This window comes from Budorcas taxicolor, chromosome 5, assembly GCF_023091745.1.
Source record: "Budorcas taxicolor isolate Tak-1 chromosome 5, Takin1.1, whole genome shotgun sequence".
Taxonomy (NCBI): domain Eukaryota; kingdom Metazoa; phylum Chordata; class Mammalia; order Artiodactyla; family Bovidae; genus Budorcas; species Budorcas taxicolor.
The window spans coordinates 109,161,969-109,185,700 of record NC_068914.1 but is presented as its reverse complement, the minus strand read 5'-3'; the positions used below and the strand labels follow the sequence as shown (position 1 = coordinate 109,185,700).

Below are 23,732 nucleotides of genomic sequence, written 5' to 3'. Positions count from 1 at the left end.
CATTTCATGATCTGGGTGAACAAATAATACTTTACATAACTATGAAAATAGTTCACCCAGATCATGAAATGGTCATTATGGGAAATTCAGTTTGTTAACTTACCAGTTTGTTGATAAGTGGTACATGAACTCTCTGGCCTTTCATTGGTTAATCCATCCCTACACATCCTGGATGGGTTTGCTTATCAAAGGGAATCTTCACTAGCACCTGAATCTTCACTACAGCCCCCAAGGATAAAACTTCTTCAGACAGCAGATCCAAATACTGCACAAAGTTCTGCTTTTACACAGTTTGCAAATATCTTATTCTGAACCACATCTATTTCTTTGGTGCCAATGATGAGCTCATCAGATCACCATTCAGATATGCATGGGCCCTCCATATTGGGGTTTCTGATCATGTGACCCACTACTGAAAACACCTGGACACTCTGGATTCTTTTTCCACTTTCAGCTCTTTGCTAGATGAGTCCATGGCCTGGGTAAGTCAGGGCTAATCTTGACAACTCTTGAGGTGGAACATTTCAGGCATTCATGGGGTAACTTGCTGTTCTTGCCTGACAAAGAACACACACTCCCTTTTTGTGCTGCGGTCCTCTTTCTTTTATACCTTCTGCCCTTAAAATCCATCCACATCTAAATTAGAAAGGCAGACTGGGTGTAAATACTGAATCCTACCTTGACGTTAGCACTGACCGAAACTTTCTCAGTCTGTCCTGGCTGCTGTAACAGAATACTATAAACTGGGTGGCTTATAAACAACAGGACTTTATTTCTCACAGTTTGGGAAGCTGGGAAGTCCAACATCAAGGTGCTGGCAGATTTAGTGTCTACTGAGGGCTTGCCTCCTGGTTCACCCTAGTATCCTCTCAGGGTGGAAGCAGAAAGGGAACTCTCTGTCATCTCTTTTATGAGGGCACTAAACCCATTCATTAGAGATTTCCTTCATGACCTAAGCACCTCTGCAAAACCCTACCCCTAAAGACCATCACATTGGGGATTGTTTCAACATGAATTTTGGGAAGACAGAAAATTGTCTATAACAAACCTAGACTACATGTGGGTATGGCCAATATTGAGTTGGCCTCCATTTAGTCACCTGGGATCTACCATGTTCTTTCTCTGAGGAAGAAAGGGCACCGGGAGGGCACAAAGGAAAAGGGGAAACTGGGAATGCCAGACACAGTGCAGAGTACCAGCCACTATATGGTCACAGTAGTGTTGCCAATCTAACACAGCAGGCTCCCAGGAGCTCTTGACCTGCTGGCCAGGCCTTTTTGGCCCAGACTGAAGATGGTCCATTTACTGTAGGATGCTCTCTTGCTTCATGGTAATACAGATGGCTTTCCAGGTGGCGGGAGTGGTAAAGAACCTGGGAAGATCCCTGGAGGAGGGCATGGCAACCCACCCCAGTATTCTTGCCTGGAGAATCCCATGGACAGAGGAGCCTAGCAGTCTACAGTCCATAGGGTCACAAAGAGTCGGACACAACTGAAGTGACTTAAAAAACCTGCCAAGCAGCAAGTGAAAAACAGAGTTTATTCTGGGAGTTTCTTATGGGACAGGTTCCATGCAAGACTGCCCACATTCTGGCTCCGCTCCTGGGTTTATTATTTGCAAGCTTCCATCTTTTATTAAAGCCTTCCCCCCACCCTCTGGCTTCAACTGTTTCAGCCTCCTTTAGCCGGACTAGTTCAAGGAAAGATCATGATCCAGGGTTGGGCTGGAGAACTAATGGTGCAAGAGCACCTCCCTGTGGTTGAGTGGCAGGAGAGCAAGAAACTTTAGCTCCTGGATCTACCCAAAGCAAGAGAGAAAAGCAAGGAAATGATTTGTGGTAAATGTAAGCTTTGGAGTTCGTAGGTGACATTTTCCTTAGACCATCATTTCTTTAGTGCCGAAGGATTACAGACCATGAGGTCCGAGGTGCAGAGGATAGCCAATGAAGTTTTTATTTTTTAAATCTTTATTTATTTTATAGAAATATAGTCGATTTACATTAGTTTCAGATGTACTACATAGGGATTCAATATTTTTCTAGGTTATACTTTATTCAAAGCTATTAAAATGTTGGCTACCTTCCCTGTGCTGTACATTACATTCTTCTATCTTTTGTGTTTGATATTCAGTAGTCTGTACCTCTTAATCCTCTATGCCTATCTTGCTCCCCTCCCCCCAGCCCTCCCCCTACTGTTCTCTATATCTTAGAACTAGTTTGTTCTCTATATCTTTAAGTCTGCTTTTATTTCATTATTTTCATTTGTTTCAATTTTTAGATTCTACATATAAATGATAACATATAGTATTTGTCTTTCTCTGTCTGACTTATTGCAGTAAGCTTAATATCCTGTAGGTTCATCCATGTTGCAAATGGCAAGATTTCACTTTTTTGGCCAAGTAATATTCTGTGTGTGTGTGTGTGTGTGTGTGTGTATACCACATCTTTTTTATTCACTTGTTGGCTAGAGGGTTGCTTCCATTATATTGGCTATTGTAAATAATGTCACTATGGGAGTTCCCTGGTAGTCTAGCGGTTAGGATTTGGCATTGTCACTGCAAAGGCCTGGTTGGGAAACTGATATCTGACAAGCCACACAGTGCAGCCAAAAAAAAAAAATTTGTATCTTTTTGAATTAGTGTTTTCATTTTCTTTGGATATATATCCAGGAGTGGAATTGCTGGATCATATACTAGTTTTAGTTTTAGCCACTGAAATTTTTAAAGCCCTGAATATAATTTAGCAGGAACACCATCACAGGCAATCAGTTTTTGTTCTGTTGCTAAAGCTATTGGACATATGCTAAAGTGATTCTTTTTTTTTTTTTTTTTTTGTCTGAGTGTATGACAAGAAAATAAGGTTTAACCAATATGCAAATCAAATGGTCTCCACTGGTATTATTAATCTAGAAAGAAATAATTGCATAGTTACTAATAAGAGGAAGGACATTTAGTCTATACTTTCAAATGGGATAATCATTCTAAAGAGCTGGCAAAATTTCTCCCCAAGTTAGTATAGATTATATGCTATGTCATAAAAGATAGCAATCATGAAGTGGTTTGTTTTTTTTTTTTCAGTATTTGCTTTTAGAGAAAAATCCTAAAACTTGTTAGGGACTTCTGATGTCAGAAAATTATGAAATGTAAGAGTATATTTAGCAATCAGGGTGACTTAGCTCATGGTAATTGGCATATGTATAATTATAATTTGCATTCCAGTTATTTAAACTCAGATATCCTTGATCAGGTTGAACATACTGTGAATAGAAGATCTCTTTTTCCAAGAAGTAAGGTGCAGACAGTCTTTGGAGAATGGCCTCACTGAACTGGTAAGTTAGCTTTCTCCGGATTTTGATGATTTCCCCAGTTCTTCCATAATTCCTCAGTGCTCTGGCCATTTTCTGGTAAGTCATGGTCTTCCGGTTGCCTTTTCTTTTTCCCCAGAGTTGGGCAAGTTTTTCTTTGTTTTTTGATACAAACTGAAAGATTCCTTTGGTTTGATCTATCCACTGAATACAAGATGCCATCTCTGGATTACATAGGGATTCATGAAGGTATTCAAACAGTCGGAGCTTCTTCCTGCCTAAAACAGAGGAAAACAACGTCATACTTCACCATGGCTCTACACAGAGCACCTTCTCAGGAAGGATTTGTTGAATGAATACAGAATTGAAAGTTCCATTGGGACTGGTTTTCCTCCTATTCACCCTCTTAGAACGTATTTATGGTATCATTTTATGGGACTTGGCCTATTGCAGTTCCAGATGAAACTTTCTTTGTTGGGGAAGTTGTCCCAAATCTTGTAGTCCTTCACTGGAAAAGGGAAGCATGGAGCCTCTTTACCCTAGTCTCTCATCTGTCATGTGGTCTTTCTTTACAGTTAAATCTTGACTTCTAGTTTTATGTTAAACTGTCTACAGAACAAGACTGAGCAAAATGTCCTACAAAGTTTAGTGGTTCTAAAGAGAAGTTTCAGGACTTCCTCTGTGGTCTGGTGGTTAAGAATCTGGCTTTCAAAAGCAGGGGATGTGGGTTCGATCCCTGGTCAGGGAACTAAGATCCCACATGCCACAGAGCAACTAACACCCGACACAGACAAATAGTTGTTCTGTTTAAAGGAGAAGTCTCAAAAGACATTTCCAAAAGGCAACTCATTTGAAGCAGCTTTATTCAAGTAAGTTAAGTCAAATATGGTAAAGAAGGTGAATGCATTCTGTAAAATGTTGTGCAAATACAAGTGAAATCAGTAATAGACTTATGTAAAAATGCTAACTGTGGTTCTGCATAATTACTTGAAAAAAAAAAAGAAAAAAAGCAAAGTTGAAATGCCAAAATATCTTCATGACATTCTGACATTATTAATGAGAAATGACAATGAGCATTGTGATGTTTTTCATTGCTGTGAAATAAAATGATACTGCCAGCTTCTAATCTCTTTAGGAACACAGCCCTTTATATTTCAGAGTAACTAGAAAGGAAACTTTGGGAAGATTTGCTGTGAGTTTTGCTTGTTTGGACGATTAGAGAACAAATGTGACAACCCGTTTTATGACTTCTGAATTGGCCTATAAACATCATGGTCCACCAGATCTGTCAGTAGCTAAAATTTCCATGGCCTAATTCCATTTTCCCCTTGAGAAAGTAGAAGAGTGGATTCCCAAACTGCTTTAAACAGTCTCTGGGGTGTAAGACTCATACATCAGTCATTATTCATCCAAAAGCCTCAAAGATTATCTTTTGTGTTATATTATCTTGAGTTTATGAATTGAGAAATGAAAGGGACTTACCAAAAAACACATTATGAATTAAAGTCACAGACTTAAACAAGCTCTCTGGCTCTTATCCAATGGTCAAATCAATTATAATGGATCCTCATCTTTTAAAGTTTGTTTTTGATTTTGAAAAAAAAGATGTTTGAACTTTTATGTTTTGAAAATAAAGGTATATGATAAAAAATTCAAACAAAAGCACAAGCTGAAAGTAAAAACTCCAATCTAGTCTGCATATCTTTAGAAAATAATTTATTTTTTGCATATATAATCATATGCATATTGGAGAACGGCATGGCAACACACTCCAGGATTCTTGCCTGAAAACTCCCACGGACAGAGGAACCTGCTAGGCTACAGTCTATGGGGTTGCAAAGAGTCAGACACAGCCAAGCAACTAATACTTTATCCTTTGAAAGTGAAAATTGATATAGTATTTTGTACTTTTTCCAGTGTCTAATATATCTTAAATAAATCATCGAACCATATAGAGACTGCTGCTGCTAAGTCGCTTCAGTCGTGTCCGACTTTGTGCAACCCCATAGACAGCAGCTCCCACCAGGCTCCCCCGCCCCTGGGATTCTCCAGGCAAGAATACTGGAGTGGGTTGCCGTTTCCTTCTCCAATACATGAAAGTGAAAAGTGAAAGTGAAGTTGCTCAAGTCGTGCCCGACTCTTAGCGACCCCATGGACTGCAGCCTACCAGGCTCCCCCGTCCATGGGGTTTTCCAGGCAAGAGTACTGGAGTGGGGTGCCATCGCCTTCTCCAATATAGAGACTAGCTATAGATGAAGGAAATGCTAAAGTGTTGACAACAGTTACGTCTGGGGGATAGCATGGGAAGAAAACATTTTTTCGCTCATTCTTCACATACTTCTGAATCATCTGAAATTTTCATGAGCATTATTACTCTTGAATTATGGAACTACAAAGGATTAAAACCCAAACCAAAATGGTATTCAGAGCTCATTCTTCTTCAATACTTAAAGTATGCCCTTTTGCATTTTAATAATTATATATGTTCTATTTGTGTGTGTGTGTGTGTGTGTGTGTGTGTGTGAGTTGCTTAGTCATCTCTGACTGTTTGCAACCCCATAGACTGCAGCCCCACCAGGCTCCTCTGTCCATGGGATTCTCCACTAGACACTGGAGTGGGTTGCCATTTCCTTCTCCAAAAGGAACTATAGAAAGAAAGAAAGCGAAGTCACTCAGTGTCCCAATAATGAGTTCTTGAAGTATTTTGAAATTTCATTGTTTAAAATGTATCACAACTTCAGGTGGATGACAACTCTAAAAACAGAAAATAGTAAATTGTATTTTCCCTAATTGCAAAGATCCACAGCCCAAAACATCAGTGAAAAGATATAGGCATCATACTCTGGACTTAGTTGGTTTGTTAAAAAAAAAAAAAAGAATAGGTGACAGAGGTAGAAGCATTACTGTCCTAATATTAAATTACTGCCATTATTCAATATTTAATAGTAATGTTCAGGAGATTTGCTTTGCTTCTGTGATATCATGCATTATTCCTTTCTGGATTAGAGTATTACTGCATAGTTAGATTTTATAATTCTAGGATACAGTATACTGTTTTATAGGAACAAAACTAGTTATCTCAAAAAATATTCATTTAAAATAATTTTAAGTATGAACATGTAAAAGAATAAAATGGCAACCCACTCCAGTATTCTTGCCTGGAGAATCCCATGGACGGAGGAGCCTGGTGGGCTACCGTCCATGGGGTCACAAAGAGTCGGACATGACTGAGCGATTTCACTTTTAGAACATTTTCTCACAGATTTATAAAAATAAACTCAAAATGGACTAAAGGCTTAAATGTAAGACCAGAAACCATTAAACCCCTAGAAGAAAACATAGGAAGAATGCTCTTTGACAAAAAGTGTAGCAATATTTATTTTTATCTATCTCCTAAGGCCAAGAAAACAAGAACAAAAATAAACAAATGAGACCTAATTAAACTCAAATGCTTTTGTACCGCAAAGGAAACAATCAACAAAACAAAAAAATAATCTACTGAATGGGAGAAAATATTTGCAAATGATATGAATAAATGGTTAATAGCCAAAATATGTAAATAGCTCAAGCAACTCCATATCAAAAAATAAACAATCCCATTAAGAAAATGGGCAGAAGACCTGAAGAGACATTTTTCCAAAGACATACAAATGGCCCCAACAGGAACATAAAAATCTTCTTATACTCAACATTGATACTGATTAGAGAAATGCAAATCAGAATCGCAATGAATGTCATCTCACCCTATCAGAATGGCTATCAACAAAAAGATAAACGGGACTTCCCTGGTGGTTCAGAGGCTAAGACTCTATGACTGACATAGAGGCTAAGACTTTGCGCTCCCAATGTACGGGGCCCAGGTGTGATCCCTGGTCAGGGAACTAGACCCCACATGCTGCAACTAGGACCTGGCACAGCCAAATAAGCAAACAATAATTTTTTTAAAAGACTACAAATAACAAGTGTTGGCAAGAATATAGAGAAAAAAAAGCACTTATGCACTGTTGGTGGGAATGCAAATTGGTAGAGCCATGTGAAAAGCAGTGTGGAGATTCTTCAAAAAGCTTAAAAAAGAACTACCAGTGATTTCCCTGCCGGTCCAGTGGTTAAGACTCTGTGCTTCCAATGCAGGGGGCTCAGGTTCCATCCCTTGTTGGGGAACTAAGATCCCACGTGCCATATGGAGTGGCAAAAAAAAAGAACCACCATATGACCCAGCAATCCCACTCTTGGGTGTATATCCAAAGAAAATGAAAACACTAATTTGAAGATACATACATCCCAATGTTCATAGCAGCATTATTTATAATAGCCAAGATATGGATATAACCTAAGTGTGAATAAACAGATGAATGGATAAAGAAGATGTATATACACATACATCTGAATATAACTCATCCACAAAAAAAAATAAAATAAAATTTTGCCATTTGCAACAAAGTAGATGGACCTAGAGGGTATTACGATAAAATTAAAAGTCAGACAGAGAAAAATAAATACTGTATGTTATCACTTATATGAGGAATCTAAAAAAATTTTTTAAGTTTAAAAATTAACAAATATAGCAAAACAGAAACAGATTCAAAGATATAGAGGATAAACTAGTGGTTACCAGTGGGGAGAGGGAAGGAGGGAAGAGCAAGATTAGGATAGAGAATCAACAGGTGCAAACTTCTATGTATGAAATAAGTTACAAGGATATATTATGCAGTACAAGGAATACAGCCAATATTTTATAATAATTTTAAATGGAGTATAATCTATAAAAATTTTGAATCAGTATGTTATAAACCTGAAACTAATATAATATTATAAATCAACTACACCTCAATAAAAAATATAAATTTAAAAAACAAAATAATTTCAGCTATGATATCATTTTTTAAATTGCAGTATAAAGTTGTGATGCATCTTACATGTCTTTGTATTTAGTAGGTGTATACTATCACAAACAACTTTGCAAGGAACATCCTAATACATATTTATACACACATATGCATCTAAGGTATTTGAGGAAATAGCCATAGTACTAGACTATAAGCACAGTGATTTATGTGGGTTTTCTAACTTAATTTTTACAGCAATCTTACAGTGTGTGTACAGTTATTATTATTTGCTTTTCTTTATTTTTTGAATGCGAATACTATGGTACAGAAGGTTAAATGACTTGGCCAGGCTCACATAATTAACCCAGAGTTCACACTCAACCACTGAGTCATAGAGTCACTAAGAGTCGAAAGATATAAACATTTAAAATTTGGGGAGGTATTGCTAAATTGCTTTACAAAACTGTACCAGTTTATACCCCCTTTAATAATGCACATGAAAGAAAAAATGCATGTGAGTGTGTGTGGCCCACATCTTGGCTGACACAAGTTATTATCCTGCTTTAACACTTTTTGCTTACCTGTTAGATGAGATCACCTTCAATTTATGAAATCAGGATTTCAAATTTATGAAATAAAGTTGTTAATATGGAACTTGTTTTCTGTGGAAAACTTAATAGAGAAGATGATTTCTGTCTCTAGGGCTTCACTACTGGAATAAGATTGCTAAGACAATTTATGGAAAACTTCCCCCTTCTATACCTAAAATTTATATACCTTATTCTTTTTTTTTAATTGAAGTATAGAAGATGCCTGGAATATCCCATGGACGGAGGAGCCTGATGGGCTGCAGTCCATGGAGTCACTGAGAATTGGACACGACTCAGTGACTTCAATTTCACTTTTCACTTTCATGCATTGGAGAAGGAAATGGCAACCCACTCCAGTGTTCTTGCCTGGAGAATCGCAGGGACAGGGGAGCCTGGTGGGCTGCCGTCTATGGGGTCGCACAGAGTCGGACATGACTGAAGCGACATAGCAGCAGCAGTAGCAGCATAGAAGATGTACAATATTATATAAGTTATAGGTGTACAATATAATGATTAACAATTTTTAAAGGCTATATGCCAATTAAAGCTATTATAAAATATTGGCTTTATTCTCTGTGTTGTAGAATGTACCTTGTATCTTACTTTATATATAATAACCTCTTAATTCCCTACCTTTATATATCCGCTCCCCCTGCTGGTAACCAGTAACTTGTTCTCCGTATTTTACATCCTATTCTGTTTTTTTTAGGTCTCACTGGATGGCATGCAGGATCTTAGTTACTTGCTCAGGGATCAAACACGTGAGCCCTGCATTGACAGTACAGTCTTAAGAACTGAACCACCAGGGAAATCCCCTTACACCCTATACTTGAACACAGATTTATTTGAGGGAATGACACTTTGCACCTTTACAACATCTCCATGAAGCAAAAGGAAAGCTCATTCAAAATAAACAGCTTGGAGTCTTTTGTCTGTCAGAGTTAAGTTATTCTCAGTTGTGAGAAAAGAACATTTTGCAAGCAATTTCCAAACTCAGATATGAAATCCCCTAAAAGCTGCTTTGATAAAGACTTGGTTCTTTTGCAAGGGGTGATGTATCCACATACCTTTCCCTCCCTTTTGCTGGAGAATAACAGGTTGTACCAGCTGGTTTTCGGGGACGTTCTCCAGAGATTGATGAATATTTCCTTCAAAATAGAGGTCCGCAGCACTGTTCTATACAAATAATGTATCAAGATGTTAAATGGGACTTTCTGTGCAGCCACCAACTGGTGGCCAAAGTCAAAATCTGAGGGCAAAAAGAATGTTCAACAGCTCTCAAATTCTGAAAAGCACTGCCTTCAGTGGCTGTCTCCCAGGGCAGAGCCAGCATCAAACCCATATACAGAGAGTGCCAAGGGACAGAGGATACCGAGGAATTCTATGTATCCTCAGAATTGAGAGACATTCTGAATTCTCCCTTCTTTCTGATAAAGGAGAGTGGGTTACTTTCCTCCTTTCCCTAAAAATGACCAGTAAGAAAGATTCAAAAGAATCACTAGTAGAAATGGAGATGCCAGCAAAAAGGGAAGACAAACTTCCATTCCTGAACTGGAAGCCCATCTAGACAAGGCGAGACAAGGCGAGACAAGGCGAGACAGGTGGCAGTTGCAGGAGGGCAGAGCCAAGAGACGAGGCAGGAGGAAACAGTCTGAGCTTCTACCATTACATATGGCAAAAAGACAGGGAAGAAGGGGCTAGACTTGAGCCATCCCTATACAGCAGGGGACGAGTTCCCAACCACAAGAGGCTGTGCAGTGCATGCTGCGGGTAGAATCTAAAGAGGAAGTAGCGTTGCCCTAGCAACTAAAAATATTAGGCATCCTATAACTTACCTGGTAACCCTAAGGGGAGGTGAGAGAGGTTAAAGTAAAACCAAAACTTCCTCTTAAAAGAAATGTCTTGTTGGAGAGACCCTGACAGTACAATTTACAGGGACAGAAAAAGGACATTTGACATAGCATGGTTGAAGATAATGACTGAAAAAAAATGAAGGCTACTTTATATTTATACTGTACTATATTAAGACTGTTTGATAAAATGGGTACATCAAGAAAACAATGCCGAGAATTCCATGGCAGTCAAGTGGTTAGAACTCTACACTTTCATAGCAGGGGGCATGGACTCAGTCCCTGGTTGGGGAAATGAGATCCCACATGCCATGACGTGGCCAAAAAAATAAATAAAAATAATTTAAAAAAAAATAAAACAATGCAAAACAAATACACGGAAGGAAGACATGGTAGGGACACTTCCATTTGCAGAAGGTGCTAAAATAGAAATGAATTGGTCCAATATACATAGCTAGCTCTGAGCTTGGTATGAGAAACAAAGCAGGCTAATACAAGATTGTAGGTAAAGCCAGTACAGGGAATGTTTTTAGGGGAACCATAGCTTTTCTGCAGTTTTCTGGATGGACTGAGGAGAAGCATTGACATGAGAACCCTAAAATACCTCCTCTTTATAGAATCATTCAGACCTGTCTGAAGTCAGATGAAGAACAATGATAAAGGGGAGTTTTCTTCTTGACAGCATTGATGACAAATTTGCCTGACAAATTCGCACCACAAGTGGCCCCAAGTGAGAATTTTCAGTCAGTTTCAGCTAGCATACACTAAGAGAAGGCTGGTGTAAATAGGAAATTTGCTTGTTACTGAGGGATGACAGTCTCCTGGTAAAAGTACTCACTATGACTGTTCTCCAATTATAGATGGGTTCCTCTGCAGGCTGCACACCATAGCTGTTGGAATTTCCTCTGATATGAGAACGGTGGTTGATAAAAGCCAGGTAATTTTTGTAATCTAATTTAAAAACAGAGAAAGAAACTGACAAGGTCAAATTTTTATTTGTGTGTGTATACGATGATAAATGCTTATGTGATTGATCATGGCATTTTTATATGTGAGACACTACATTTATTTAGCATAGAGAATAGGCAGATCTGTCTCCTAATGTAAAAGAAATAAAAGCAAAAAACAAACAAATGGGGGGGGGGGGCTTCCCAGATTGTTCTAGTGGTAAAGAACCCACCTGCAATTGCAGGAGTCATAAGAGATGGGGGTTCCATCCCTGGGTTGGGAAGATCCCCTGAAGGAGGGCAAGGCAACCTACTCTAATATTCTTGACTGGAGAATCCCATGGACAGAGGAGACTGGTGGGCAACAGTCCATAGAGTCTCAGAGAGTTGGACACAACTGAAGAGACTTAGCATGCTCACACACTAACAAATGGGATCTAATTAAACTGAAAAAATTTTGTACAGCAAAGGAAACCATCGACAAAACAAAGACAACCTACAGAATGTGAGAAAACATTTGCAAATGATGTGACTCACAATAGGTCACTTTCCAAAATATATAAAGAGCTCAATATAAAAAAAGATCAAAAAATGGGCAGAAGACCTGAACTGACATTTCACCAAAGAACACATAGAGATGGCCAACAGGCACATGGAAAGATTCTCAACATTGCTAATTATTAGAGAAAAGCAAACCAAAACAACAAGATATCATCTCACACAGGTCAAAAGAACCATCATCAAAAAGTCTACAAACAATAAATTCTGGAGAGAATGTGGGGAAAAAAGGAACACTTGTACACTGTTAGTGGGAATGCAAATCTGTACAGCCCCTATGAAAAACAGTATAGAGGATTCTCAAAAAAATAACTAGCATAAGATTCAGCAATTCCACTCCTAGATATATATCTGAAGAAAATGAAAACTCTAAATTCAAAAAGATGCATGCATTCCAATGTTCACAGCAGCACTATTTACAATAGTAAAGACAGGGAAACAACCTAAGTGTCCATCAACAGACAAATGGATGTCATATATACATACAGCGGAACATTACTAAATCATAAACAATGAAATTCTGCAATTTGCAACAAGTATATATCTAGAGAACATTATGCTTAGTGAGATTAGCCAGACAAAGACAAGTGCTAGATGATATCACTTATATGAAGAATCTAAAAAATAATACAAACAAAACAGAAAGATATTCTAGGACATAGAAAACAAACTTGTGGCTATGTAGAGGGACGGGGAAGGTGGGAAGGACAATTCAGTGGTATGGCATAAACATACTACAATGTATGAGAAAGATAAGCAACCAAGATATATTGTACAGCACAGAGAATTGTAGCTATTATCTTAGAATGACTTATAATGGAGTGAATCACAATGTTGTACACCTGAAATTAATATTATAAATCAGTTATGTTTCAGTAATATACAAAACCTAACAAAAATTGTTTAAGGTGGATAATCCTGTTTGATTTCTGCCTTTAGAACTGATCCTAGATGCGCTGGGTAAAAAAGATCTTTTCTGTTCAGGTCATTATTCTCATGTGTGTGTTATGTGACCAACAAGCCATTTGATGTACAAACAGAAGGAGACGGACATCTTTACCTGAGGAGTACTGAAAGTCTCCAGTTGAATGCTGCCTCAGTACTTCAAAGGCATCTTCAAATGCTTGACCCAGCTTGTCTTGTTCAGCACAAGCCTATTAGAACAATGGCAGAACTCTGGAGTTAAGAAATTACCAGTTGAACTTAATTTTGCTGATGTAAAGGAGGGCTTCTCAACCACAGCACAGCCTATTAGCATTTTTAGTTGACTGTCTCTTTTGTAGGGGGTTGTCCTGTGCATTGTTGGGTGCAAAACAGCATCCCTGGTCTCTACCCACTAGATACCAGTGTCAATCCCACTGGTGACAACCAAAAATATCTTAAACATAGCCAAATATGCCCTGGAGGACAACATCAAGCCTGGTTGAGATCCACTGCTCTGCAATATAGTATCTAAAACCAGTGCTCATTCTATAAATTTTTAGCAAGGAGTTAGTTATATAGCAGAAGACTGATTTAGAAAAAGGGATCGAGGAAGTATGTTTATCAAACAGAATCTGGCTCATTATTTAAAAAATGAAATGTTCTTAATTTCAAAAGCATGTCTCTAAGACCTAAAATTAAACAGTTTTGCAACCATCTCATATCCTTATTAATCTAATGAGGAAAAATAAAGAAGATTTTTAAATGTCAACTTACCATGCTTCATTAAAAAATTGAAAATTCTGAAAAAAATTAATATGTAAAAAACAAAATTAGTGTTTCTATTTAATTTGCCTCTGAATTAAAAAAGACTACTTAAACTATTTTCTGCCTATACCTTATATAAATCGAAAGTACCATCTGAATTTTGATGAGTACAAATTTCCTTTCTACAAAAATTTCCTATGAAGATTTATGTTCGCTTTTCTATCATTACAAAATTTCTTGTAAAAAATATCTATTTATTATTTATTTGGCTGCACTGGGTCTTAGTTGCAGCATGTGGGATCTAGCTCCCTGACCAGGGGTTGAACTCCGGCCCCCTGCATTAACCACTGGATCACCAGGGAAATCCTCCAAATTTCTTAAATGTTAAAATAGCTAAATATGTATTGCTGAATCACTTTGCTTTACACTTGAAACTAACACACTGTAAAGTAAATATACTTCAGTTAGAAAAAGAGATTAAAAAAATGAAATAGCTAAACAGTTAACCACGCAAACCACTTAACATATGAGAATACAGAAATAATTTGAGTATATTTAAGTATGTCAAGTATTTAAAAATTCCTGGAAGTATTAAAAAGTTCTGGAAATGAAAATCTTTTTAACCTTAGCCAGGCTGTCCATTTATAACAGTGATTTTGCTTTTTAACCTTCTGGTATCGTATAGACTTCTGAAAATCTGGTGAAAGACAGGCTTTTTCTCTCATAAAATGTGAATTTACCTTACAAATAAAATGTACTCTATGAAACCCACCTGTAGACTTTTTAAAAATCCTACGTTAAGAATCCTGGTCTATAATTTTACATCTACGTTCTTATCTCTGTAAGTAAGTTTGGTTTTAAATAGTTATCATACTGACCCACATTAAATGCTTTAAAACTTTCTGTTCTAATACACTACAAAAACCAAACAAATCCACATAAGAGCGGGTGGTGGATCTACATTGCTTACCATTTCATTTAGCACACCAAACCACACTGTTTATACAAGTTTTTAGAATTTATCCTCCAAACACAATGAGCTTTCTCTTTAATATTTAACCTTGCATAAGATGATACAATCTAATACTATCACTAAACATATCCATAACATATCAATATAATATGTCAAACACCAAAATTCTGTTCTGCTCTTTGAAATCACTAAGTCATTTAAAAGAGCTCAGCCATAAGAATCCGCCTGCCAATTCAGGAGACCCAGTTTCAATTCCTGGGTTGGTCAAGATCCCCTGGAAAGGAGATTGGCAACACACTCCAGCACTCTTGCCTGGAGAATTCCATGGACTGAGAAGCCTGGTGGGCTATAGTCCGTGGGGTTGCAAGGAGCAGGACACTACTGAGCAACTAACATGAGAAGAAAAGCCATTTAAGAAAGGTAACTATGGGAGGTGATGAATGTGTTAACTAATCTTATGGTGGTAATCCTTTCCCAGTTTGTACGTGTGTCAAATCGTCATATTGTACACCTTACAGTGTTATACACCAATTATATCTCAATAAGGTTGGAAAAAACTACAGCTTCTCAATGTGGAAGATGTTGAAAAATTTAGCAAAAACAACAAAAAAAGAAAATCCATAAATAATCTGAACTATGATTTCTAATGGATATTACCAGTACTGGTATTTTTTAAAGGCCATATCAATAACTTTCAATTAATTATGACTCCAAAGGAAATACCTACCTAGGTGAGTGCTGTACTTCGAATTAAATACTTGTATGAAACTACTCCCTTTGACTAAAATATCCCCCCAAACAATCATGACTCTTTAAAATAGCAAACCCAAATGGAAGAAAAAAAGCTTGAAAACATTATCGATCACTTCAATCAATTAATATGTCTTGTACCAGAATAGGCAGTCAATGAAAAACACTCATCAGGTCAAAAAAAGAAAATTAATAGTTACTTCAAGGACTTTTGAAAAGCATAAACGAAACCACTTACCAGGAAGACACTTCAGCCCTTTACCAAGTTCTTTCATTAATATCAGAATCGTTAGGACAGAACTGTCAGGAGCTCACTGACAGAGTTGCATTAAGTAGCTGTTTTTAAGGAAGTGCTACAAAAGGGGATTTTTTTTAAAAGATACAGTGCCTTCATTATTTCTCTTTCATGATATGGCCAGTAGACACCATGGGCTATTATTTTGAAGTGGCACAGAATATTTGTATACTATGGGCCAAAACCATTAGAACAAACACATGAACCCCCACCCTACCCGGCCCATGGGCCCACACAACCCGACTGGGCACCTCTGATCTGTACAACACTTCTTCATATTTCTTTCTTAAAAAAAGTATTCTTCTTATATTTCTTCCCTGATTCTGGAGCCTGTGTTGCTTTTCTTGCCTGAACTATTAACAGCCTTCACTCTGGTCTTTCCTTTCAAATCATTTTCTTGATAAAGTCATTCAATGACTGCCCCCTGCCCTACACATACACACCTCCTCGACTTAGAGATCTTAAAGGCACAGGCCCTGGCCCTGGCACTCAGGCTCCTCATTCCACCTTATTTACCACCACTCCTTTAAGAGGAGGCAATTGAATCCATGCTATAGACTTCCCTCCACACCTGGATAAAGTAACAATTCCAAAACAGAAGCTTGTGGACATGTTTGAGGCTGGTGCACTTAGAGAGCAAGTCCAGCTCTCTTGTTTAGCTTGAAGGTTTATTTGGGATGGTTTTGATGGCTCTGATGGAAATTACGGGGGACTCCATCCGCCTATAATGCTTCCTTCCCAGCCCACCCCTCTGCCCATTTACCCATTTTATCTTACCTGTCCATCAGAAGCCAATCCAACGTTTACAAGTGCTCCAGGTGGAAACAACTTTCCCCTCTGAAGCACAGGTCTGCAACACTCTCAAGTAACTAACCTTCTGTCGTTTTAATAGATGTCACAGTTAGCCAGGGGGAAAACCACCTAAGAATTTTTTGTAAACCTTGTGGGTGGGGAAGAGAGATTTTCTATTTTGCATAATTGGAATCTGAGCTCACCTTTGATATGGGACTATTGTTCTAGACCAATTACGTTTTTTTGCCGAGTTTTATTATGCAAATATAAACACACATCCCCTCTTGTGAAATGTAGATGTTATAAGTAACAACTGTATAAAACCAAATTGCTAACACTGATGAGTTTTTAATCTGTACCATCGCCAGTCTACGCCCTTTTCGAACTTTTGATTTTCTTTGGTTCATTTAGTCAACAAATACATATCAATGAGCTCTTTCCTCTGATGGATACTGTCCTGAGTCCAGGGATCACAACCCTCAACAAGTTCTGATGAGAAAAAATGAATTTTTTAAAAAGCAAACTAGAAAAATGTTATTAATGATGAGTACTAAGAAAACAATAAGAGAAAGGTCATAGTAAATGTATACGGTCATGGTGAATGGTCAAAAAAATTCTAAGGGAATGTGTATGAGCTGAAATCCAAGGATAAGAAAGAGTGAGCAAAAGAAAAGCAGAAAAGCTGTGAAGCACCTCTCATCAGAAGAAACAGCAGATGCCAGGAATCTCAAGTGGAAATGAGTTTGGTTTATTTGAGGCACGAAAAAGAATGGCAGTGGGGCTGAGGTAAAATGAGTCGGGGGGCCAAGAGGGAAAGGTAGCAAGAAAGGAGGGTGGGTCTGGATCAAATACACACATCAAGTCCCCCCACCCCCGCCCAAAATAGTAGTAATATAAAAGTGTTCAAAAGAATCTAAAAATCACATGTGATAGTAGTTACTACTCTGCTCCATTTCACAGATGAAATCTCTAAACCAAGGCTCAAACACATTTTATGATTTTTTCCCCCTAAAGTCCAATTGCTAGTGAGAGATGGGCTATTCTGGGTCCAGATTTGGGCCCAAATGACTTCATGCAGATGCTCTCAACTGCATAGGTCCCATTGGATCAGGGTTCTCAGTATTGATGGCAGTCTCCATAGCACCCTGAAGAATCTCATAGCAGCACAGGCTTGGTATGTATTTGAAATAAAGGGAAAAGAGAACAAGTTAATATTCTAAGCCCACATTTTCCCCAACAGGTGTCTCCAAAGTTTTATTTTGCAAGATGTAAATAAATGGACCCTGAAGAAGAGTTGAGTGAAACCAATGAGCACATGATGTTTGGGGGGCATGATTCTATACTATAGATGAAAAGTAGAAATGCAGTTTTGAGTCTTTTGTAAAGGTAAAGTATGAAAATGCTTCCAGCAACTTAAAAAAAAAGAGATACATTCTTTTAGCATTCTAGGGGTTAAGGCTCCTATTCCTTGAGAATCTAAGGAAAGTTATGATCAGCTATTTCTTCAGGACAATGTCATCAGCACATTTTCAGGCAAGTTCTCCTAGTCAGGCCAACAGAACCCAGTTTAGGAACTCCTATTATATTCTATTTTCAAAGCATTCTTATCTAAGTATTCTTTCTTAAGATATTTGTAACCAATGTACACATAGAGCATCTTTTTAAAGGTGATCATCAGTGTTTCCCTTCTCTCTAGGACTGAGCTGAGTAACAAGAACTCTACAGAGAGGATCCCTAATCAACAGATTATCTTTTGCAAAAATTCATTGTCCTTGTTGGCAACTGATATTATTTTAGAAAATTATAAGTAACAGATGTGATAGAGTCTAAATCATATGGTGTCAAATTTCAGGTGGAAAACTGCATTTTTTGAGAAGAGAGAACTTCAGAACCCGAGAAAAGAGAGACTAAATTCAAGTTCTTTTCTTTGTAGTTGCTATTTAAATAATTCGATTCTTTAGGGGAGTTAGGTCTTAATCTTGATAAGATCTCTGAAAACCTAATAAGCGAGTAATATTGCTAAACCAGGAAGAAGCTGCTAGAGAATTTGTTACGTCTGAGTAGCATTCATAGAACCATAGATTATGAGATACATAGCTAACTCTCATCCTCATTTCACCCTCATGCACTGGATTATTCTTTGAAATTTATTGAGGCTTGTTTTGTCCTAGGCATATGGCCTATCTTGATGAGTGCTCCATTTGCACTTGAAAGAATGTGTGTTTTACAGTTATTATATGTGGCACTGGATAAATGTCAATTAGATCAAGTTGGTTCATAATGTTATTCAAATCTTCCATATCCTTACTGATTTTTTTTTCTTTGCATTTTCTGTCAGTTACAAAGGCTACAGAGATTACAAAGAGGACTGTCAAGCTATAATTGTGGATTTGTATATTTCTCCCTTTAATTCTGTCAATTGTTGCTTTCATGTGTTTTGAAGCTCTATTATTTGAGGCTAATTCTTAGAATTGTTATGTTCTAATGAGTTATGCTCTAATGAGTTCAGCCTTTTATTATTGCAAAATTTCTTTCTTTCTTGTAATCCTTTCTGGTAATCCTTGAAGTCTACTTTGATATGAACCACACTAATTTTCATATTCTTTTTCCTTTCAACATGTCCAATTTGTCTGTCTCTTTGTATTTAAAGTATGTCTCTTTAAAGTAGCATATAGATGGGCATTAATTTTTTACCTAGTTTGATGACCTCTGCCTTTTTAGTGCTTAGTTTAATTTAGTAATTACTGCCATAGTTAGATTCAAGCCCACCATCTTGCTATTTGTTTTCTATTTATATTTTGTTTCTTTGTTCTTCCTTTCCTCCTTTCTTTTGGATTAGATAAGTGTTTTACTATTTCATCATATGTCCCCCATTAGCTTTTTATGACGTCATGGTATAATAATGGCATGACATTCTTCTGTGCTTTGTCTTTAGTGGTTGCTCCAGGGGTTACAATATGAATTCTTAATTTATTGAGTCTACCTGGAGTTACTGTTACATTGCTTCATGCATAATATAAGAAGCTTATCACAATGTAGTTCTGCTTACAGAACTTCTCATCTTTTGTGCTACTCTGTCATATATTTACTTCTACATAGGCTATAATAATATATTATTTAATCCTCACAATAATGTCCTAGGAAACTGTTACTGTCCCTGAATTCCAGCTGTGGCTCCATACATACCACCTATCTGTGTAAACTTGGACAAGTTATTTAAACTCCCAGTTTCCTCTACAAAGTGTAGATAATGATTTTACTTACCACATAGATTGTGAAAATCTAAGTGAATTCATGTCACGTACTTTGCACAGTCCAAACATCTAATATATGTTGAACAAGTGTTAGGCCCTACTTTGTAATTATACCAGTATTATATATCAAGTAACAAAGGGACAAGGGAGTGAAATGACTTACTTAAGGTCAGTGAGTGATAGCAGTGATTTTCAAACCAGTTCTACCTGACTCCAGCCAAAGGCTTTTAACCATTCAATCCGACTTTGCTTCTTTATCTATGGAATAAGACTGAGAATGAGCATAAGAACAAGAATTCGATAATGGCCTTATGTCAAAGGGCTCTTGAGAGGTTTTACTGAGATAGCGCAGAAGAGTAGTAAACACTGGTGGTAGCTATTAATCACCAAAACTCCTCCTATTTTACCATACCTGAGACCTTCACCACCCCTGTCCATGGGATTCTCCAGGCAAGAATACTGGAGTGGGTTGCCATGCCCTTCTCCAGGGAATCTTTCCTACTCAGGGATCAAATCCCCATCTCTTACGTCTAACCTGCATTGGCAAGTAGGTTCTTTATCACTAGCACCTCTTGGGAAGCCCATAAACTCTAATAAAAATTTTTAAAATGTTTTAATAAAAGAAGCAAAGGCAAAAAAAAAAAAAAAAAAAGCACTCCATAGGCTCTAGTATTTATTGTGATTACTGTAATAGCTCCCACAAGTATTCATACCAATGGAGGAAACTCCCCTGACACAGGATTGGTTAAAAACAAAAAAACGGCGCAGCTGGGGACTCTTTACCCCTTCTCAGTGTCTATGCTGAGAGCTTTGTACTTTCCTTCTCTTTAATAATTCTAATTTGCTTCCTAATACAAAAGACAGGAAAAACAAACAAACCGCGCAGCCATATAGGGAGATAACAGATTGACTCTCCTGGTTTCCATGGAGGCACTGAGTGAAGGGGTGGAGGTTTGTTAGTGCTGTGTTCAGAGCCAGGACACAGCCTTTGAGAAAGCTGTCTCTAGTCCTCTAACAGCTAAGTTCTGAAAACCTACTGTGTATTCCAGGCAGGGAGAGATGAGCTCCTCCAATGTAATGGGTTACATTGTGAAATTCTTATACATCTTTATCTGAAACCGCAAGAGCATATATGCCTCTCTACTTCAGCCCTTCCAGCCTAGAAACTGCTAAACCTAAACCATTCACTGGCTTAGGAAAGGGAAAAGGAATGACTCCTCTCTAGTACTGCCATCATGCCTATTTTCACTTTCTAGTTCACTAAGAAGACAGGCTTGCAATTGATTCGGCTTCATCTCCAGACCCTCTTGGCTAGGGATTTTTTTTTTTCCCCTAGCCATTTGTGAGTGGTAATTCCCTATATTTTAGCAGAATTAAACAGCAGGGCAATGATATCTCTCACTATGGAGAAACAGGGATCCCATTCCCACAGAAGTGAACTGAGTAGGAACTGATAAGGAAAGTGGGATGAAGTGGGGAGGAAAGTCTCTGAGCTCAGAATAGTTTGGGAAACTGACAAATTAAAGGGATCCCAAGTTACAGCTGTGTGCTTATTGCAGCTTAGATTTTCTGGCTTCAGGTGCTTTTCATTATAAAATTTATAGTTTCTTTGTATTAAACTTTTATCAGAATACTGCAATTAGCAAAAAATATACTCATTTTTGACCTTCCCAGGTGGCGCTAGTGGTAAAGAACCTGCCTGCCAATGTAAGAGACAAGGGACCAGTTCAATCCCTGGGTTGGGAAATCCCCTGGAGGAGGAAGTGGCAACTCACTTCAGTATGCCTGCCTGGAGAATCCCATGGACAGAGGAGCCTCATGGGTACAGTCCGTAGAGTCGCAAAGAGTCAGACATGATTGGAGTGACTTAGCTTGCATGCATATTCATTAAAAAAAAAATCTATAGAATGCCTTTGGTATGGTTAGAAGAGAGAGAAAGCTTTGAAATATCTTCTTAAAGGGGTTCTCAGTATTGTTTTGCTCCAGTTTTTTTTTTTTTACAACTTTCATATAATCTTCATTATAACCACCATGATCATATAACATTATACCTTCATAAAATTCTGTCATTTTCAGCATTATCTCTGCTATAATACTTTGCCAACTCCAGGGGTAAGGGGTGGATGGGAAACAATTCTTACATGTTTTTATTTTCCCAAAACACATGGTAAAAATACTATAATCCAACATAGGACTTCAGTGGAAGTGGAATGGGTGAGTGACTGCATTGCATCATTTAACTCACAATAGCCCGTAGGCTGGCAGGGTGTCATTTTCGTTTTGCTGGTGAGGAATTCTACACCTAGGGAGATCAGAGATCATTCAGTGAATGAGTGTTAAGTGAGGATTGAGATCTCCTTGTTCTCAACTCAGTTTTTCAGATAACGTCTCTGGAAGATATTGGTAGATACCAACTGACTTTTAAATTTGTATTTTCTTAGGAAGTTAATATACACAAATGTGAACAGTTTTAACATATAAAACTAGGTTTATTTTTACTAAGAAAAAATGTTTTTAAAAAACATACAAAAAAACATTACACAGCTGCGTTTCTACATCAAAGTTTTGTGGTTGAGGTTTATGAAAAATCTATTTGAAAAGAAAGGAAGAAAAAAGAGCATGTGTTATCAAAATATCATGAGTTTCTAAAAGGAGATCAGTCCTGGGTGTTCATTGGTAGGACTGATTTTGAAGCTGAAACTCCAATGCTTTGGCCACCTGATGCGAAGAGCTGACTCATTTGAAAAGACCCTGATGCTGGGAAAGATTGAGGGCACGAGGAGAAGGGGACAATAGAAGATGAAATGGTTGGATGGCATCACCAACTCAATGGACATGGGTTTGGGTGGACTCCTGGAGTTGGTGATGGACAGGGAGGCCTGGCATGCTGCAGTTCATGGGGTCACAAGGAATCGGACACGACTGAGCGATTGAGCTGAACTGAATGCCCAGACTGGATATAGCTGAGATCACTTTGAAGTGTCAATTGGTATACATTGCAATGTATACAAAATGAGACAGCTGCCAATAAGACCAGCAGGGCTTCCCTGGTGGCTCAGTTGGTAAGCCTGAAATGAAGGAGACCCAGGTTCTATCCCTTAGTTGGGAAGAGCCTCTGGAGAAGGAAGGGGCAATCCACTCCAGTATTCTTGCCTGGGGAATCCCATGGACAGAGGAACCTGGCCGGCGACAGCCCATGGAGTCACAAGAATCGGACTGAGTTACTAACCCACCGCCATCAATAAGACTGTCAGGAACTGTGATGCTGCTTCCACCTGACGAGGCAGGGACAAGTGGGAGCTGCCATGTGGGCAGTCAGTTTCTCATGGCCAAGTGCTGCAAGAGCTTCAGTTTGGAACCAGATCCATCAACTTTGACAAAAGGTTTTATTCTGTTTTAAATGCTGTGGTTGAGATTAACAAAAAGCAGGAAGTCTGATTTGTTGTTGTTTTGCTAAGCCCTGTCTGACTCTTTTGCGGTTCCATGGATTGTCACCTGCCAGGCTTTTCTGTCCATGGGATTTCCTAGGCAAGATTACTGGAGTCAGTTGTCATTTCCTTCTCTAAGGGATCATCCCAACCCAGGTACTGAACCTGCCTCTGGTGTCTCCTACATTGGCAGATGGATTCTTTACCACTGAGCCACTAGGGAAGCCCAAGAAGTCTAATAATACCAACTAAATGAAGAAGATGTGAATCAATGGGAATTCTTCCCATTACTAGTAAGAGTCTAAACTGGGACAACCATTTAGGAAAACGGGTATTTACTAGTAAAGCTTAGGAGTATACACAAGTGATACTTATGTACATGAAAGCCAGGATATATGTGAAAGATGTTAGCAGCTGTGTTTATAATGGAAAAGCTCTGCAACAACTCATCTCTCGCAATCTCTCTCTCTTTTTATAT

At 38.1% G+C, this 23,732-nt stretch overlaps 1 protein-coding gene across 1 annotated transcript; it reads right to left on the bottom strand.

Annotated features, from left to right (window-relative positions):
- Nucleotides 1-3,152: 3,152 nt before the first annotated feature.
- On the bottom strand, nt 3,153-16,979 carry SPIC (Spi-C transcription factor). The gene is made up of 5 exons (XM_052640592.1): nt 16,932-16,979; nt 13,134-13,227; nt 11,407-11,519; nt 9,786-9,894; nt 3,153-3,580 (listed from the first exon to the last, which is right to left on the bottom strand). The coding sequence occupies exons 1-5, from the start codon at nt 16,977-16,979 to the stop codon at nt 3,153-3,155; spliced, it is 792 nt and encodes a 263-aa protein (XP_052496552.1).
- Between the last annotated feature and the right edge of the window lie 6,753 nt (nt 16,980-23,732).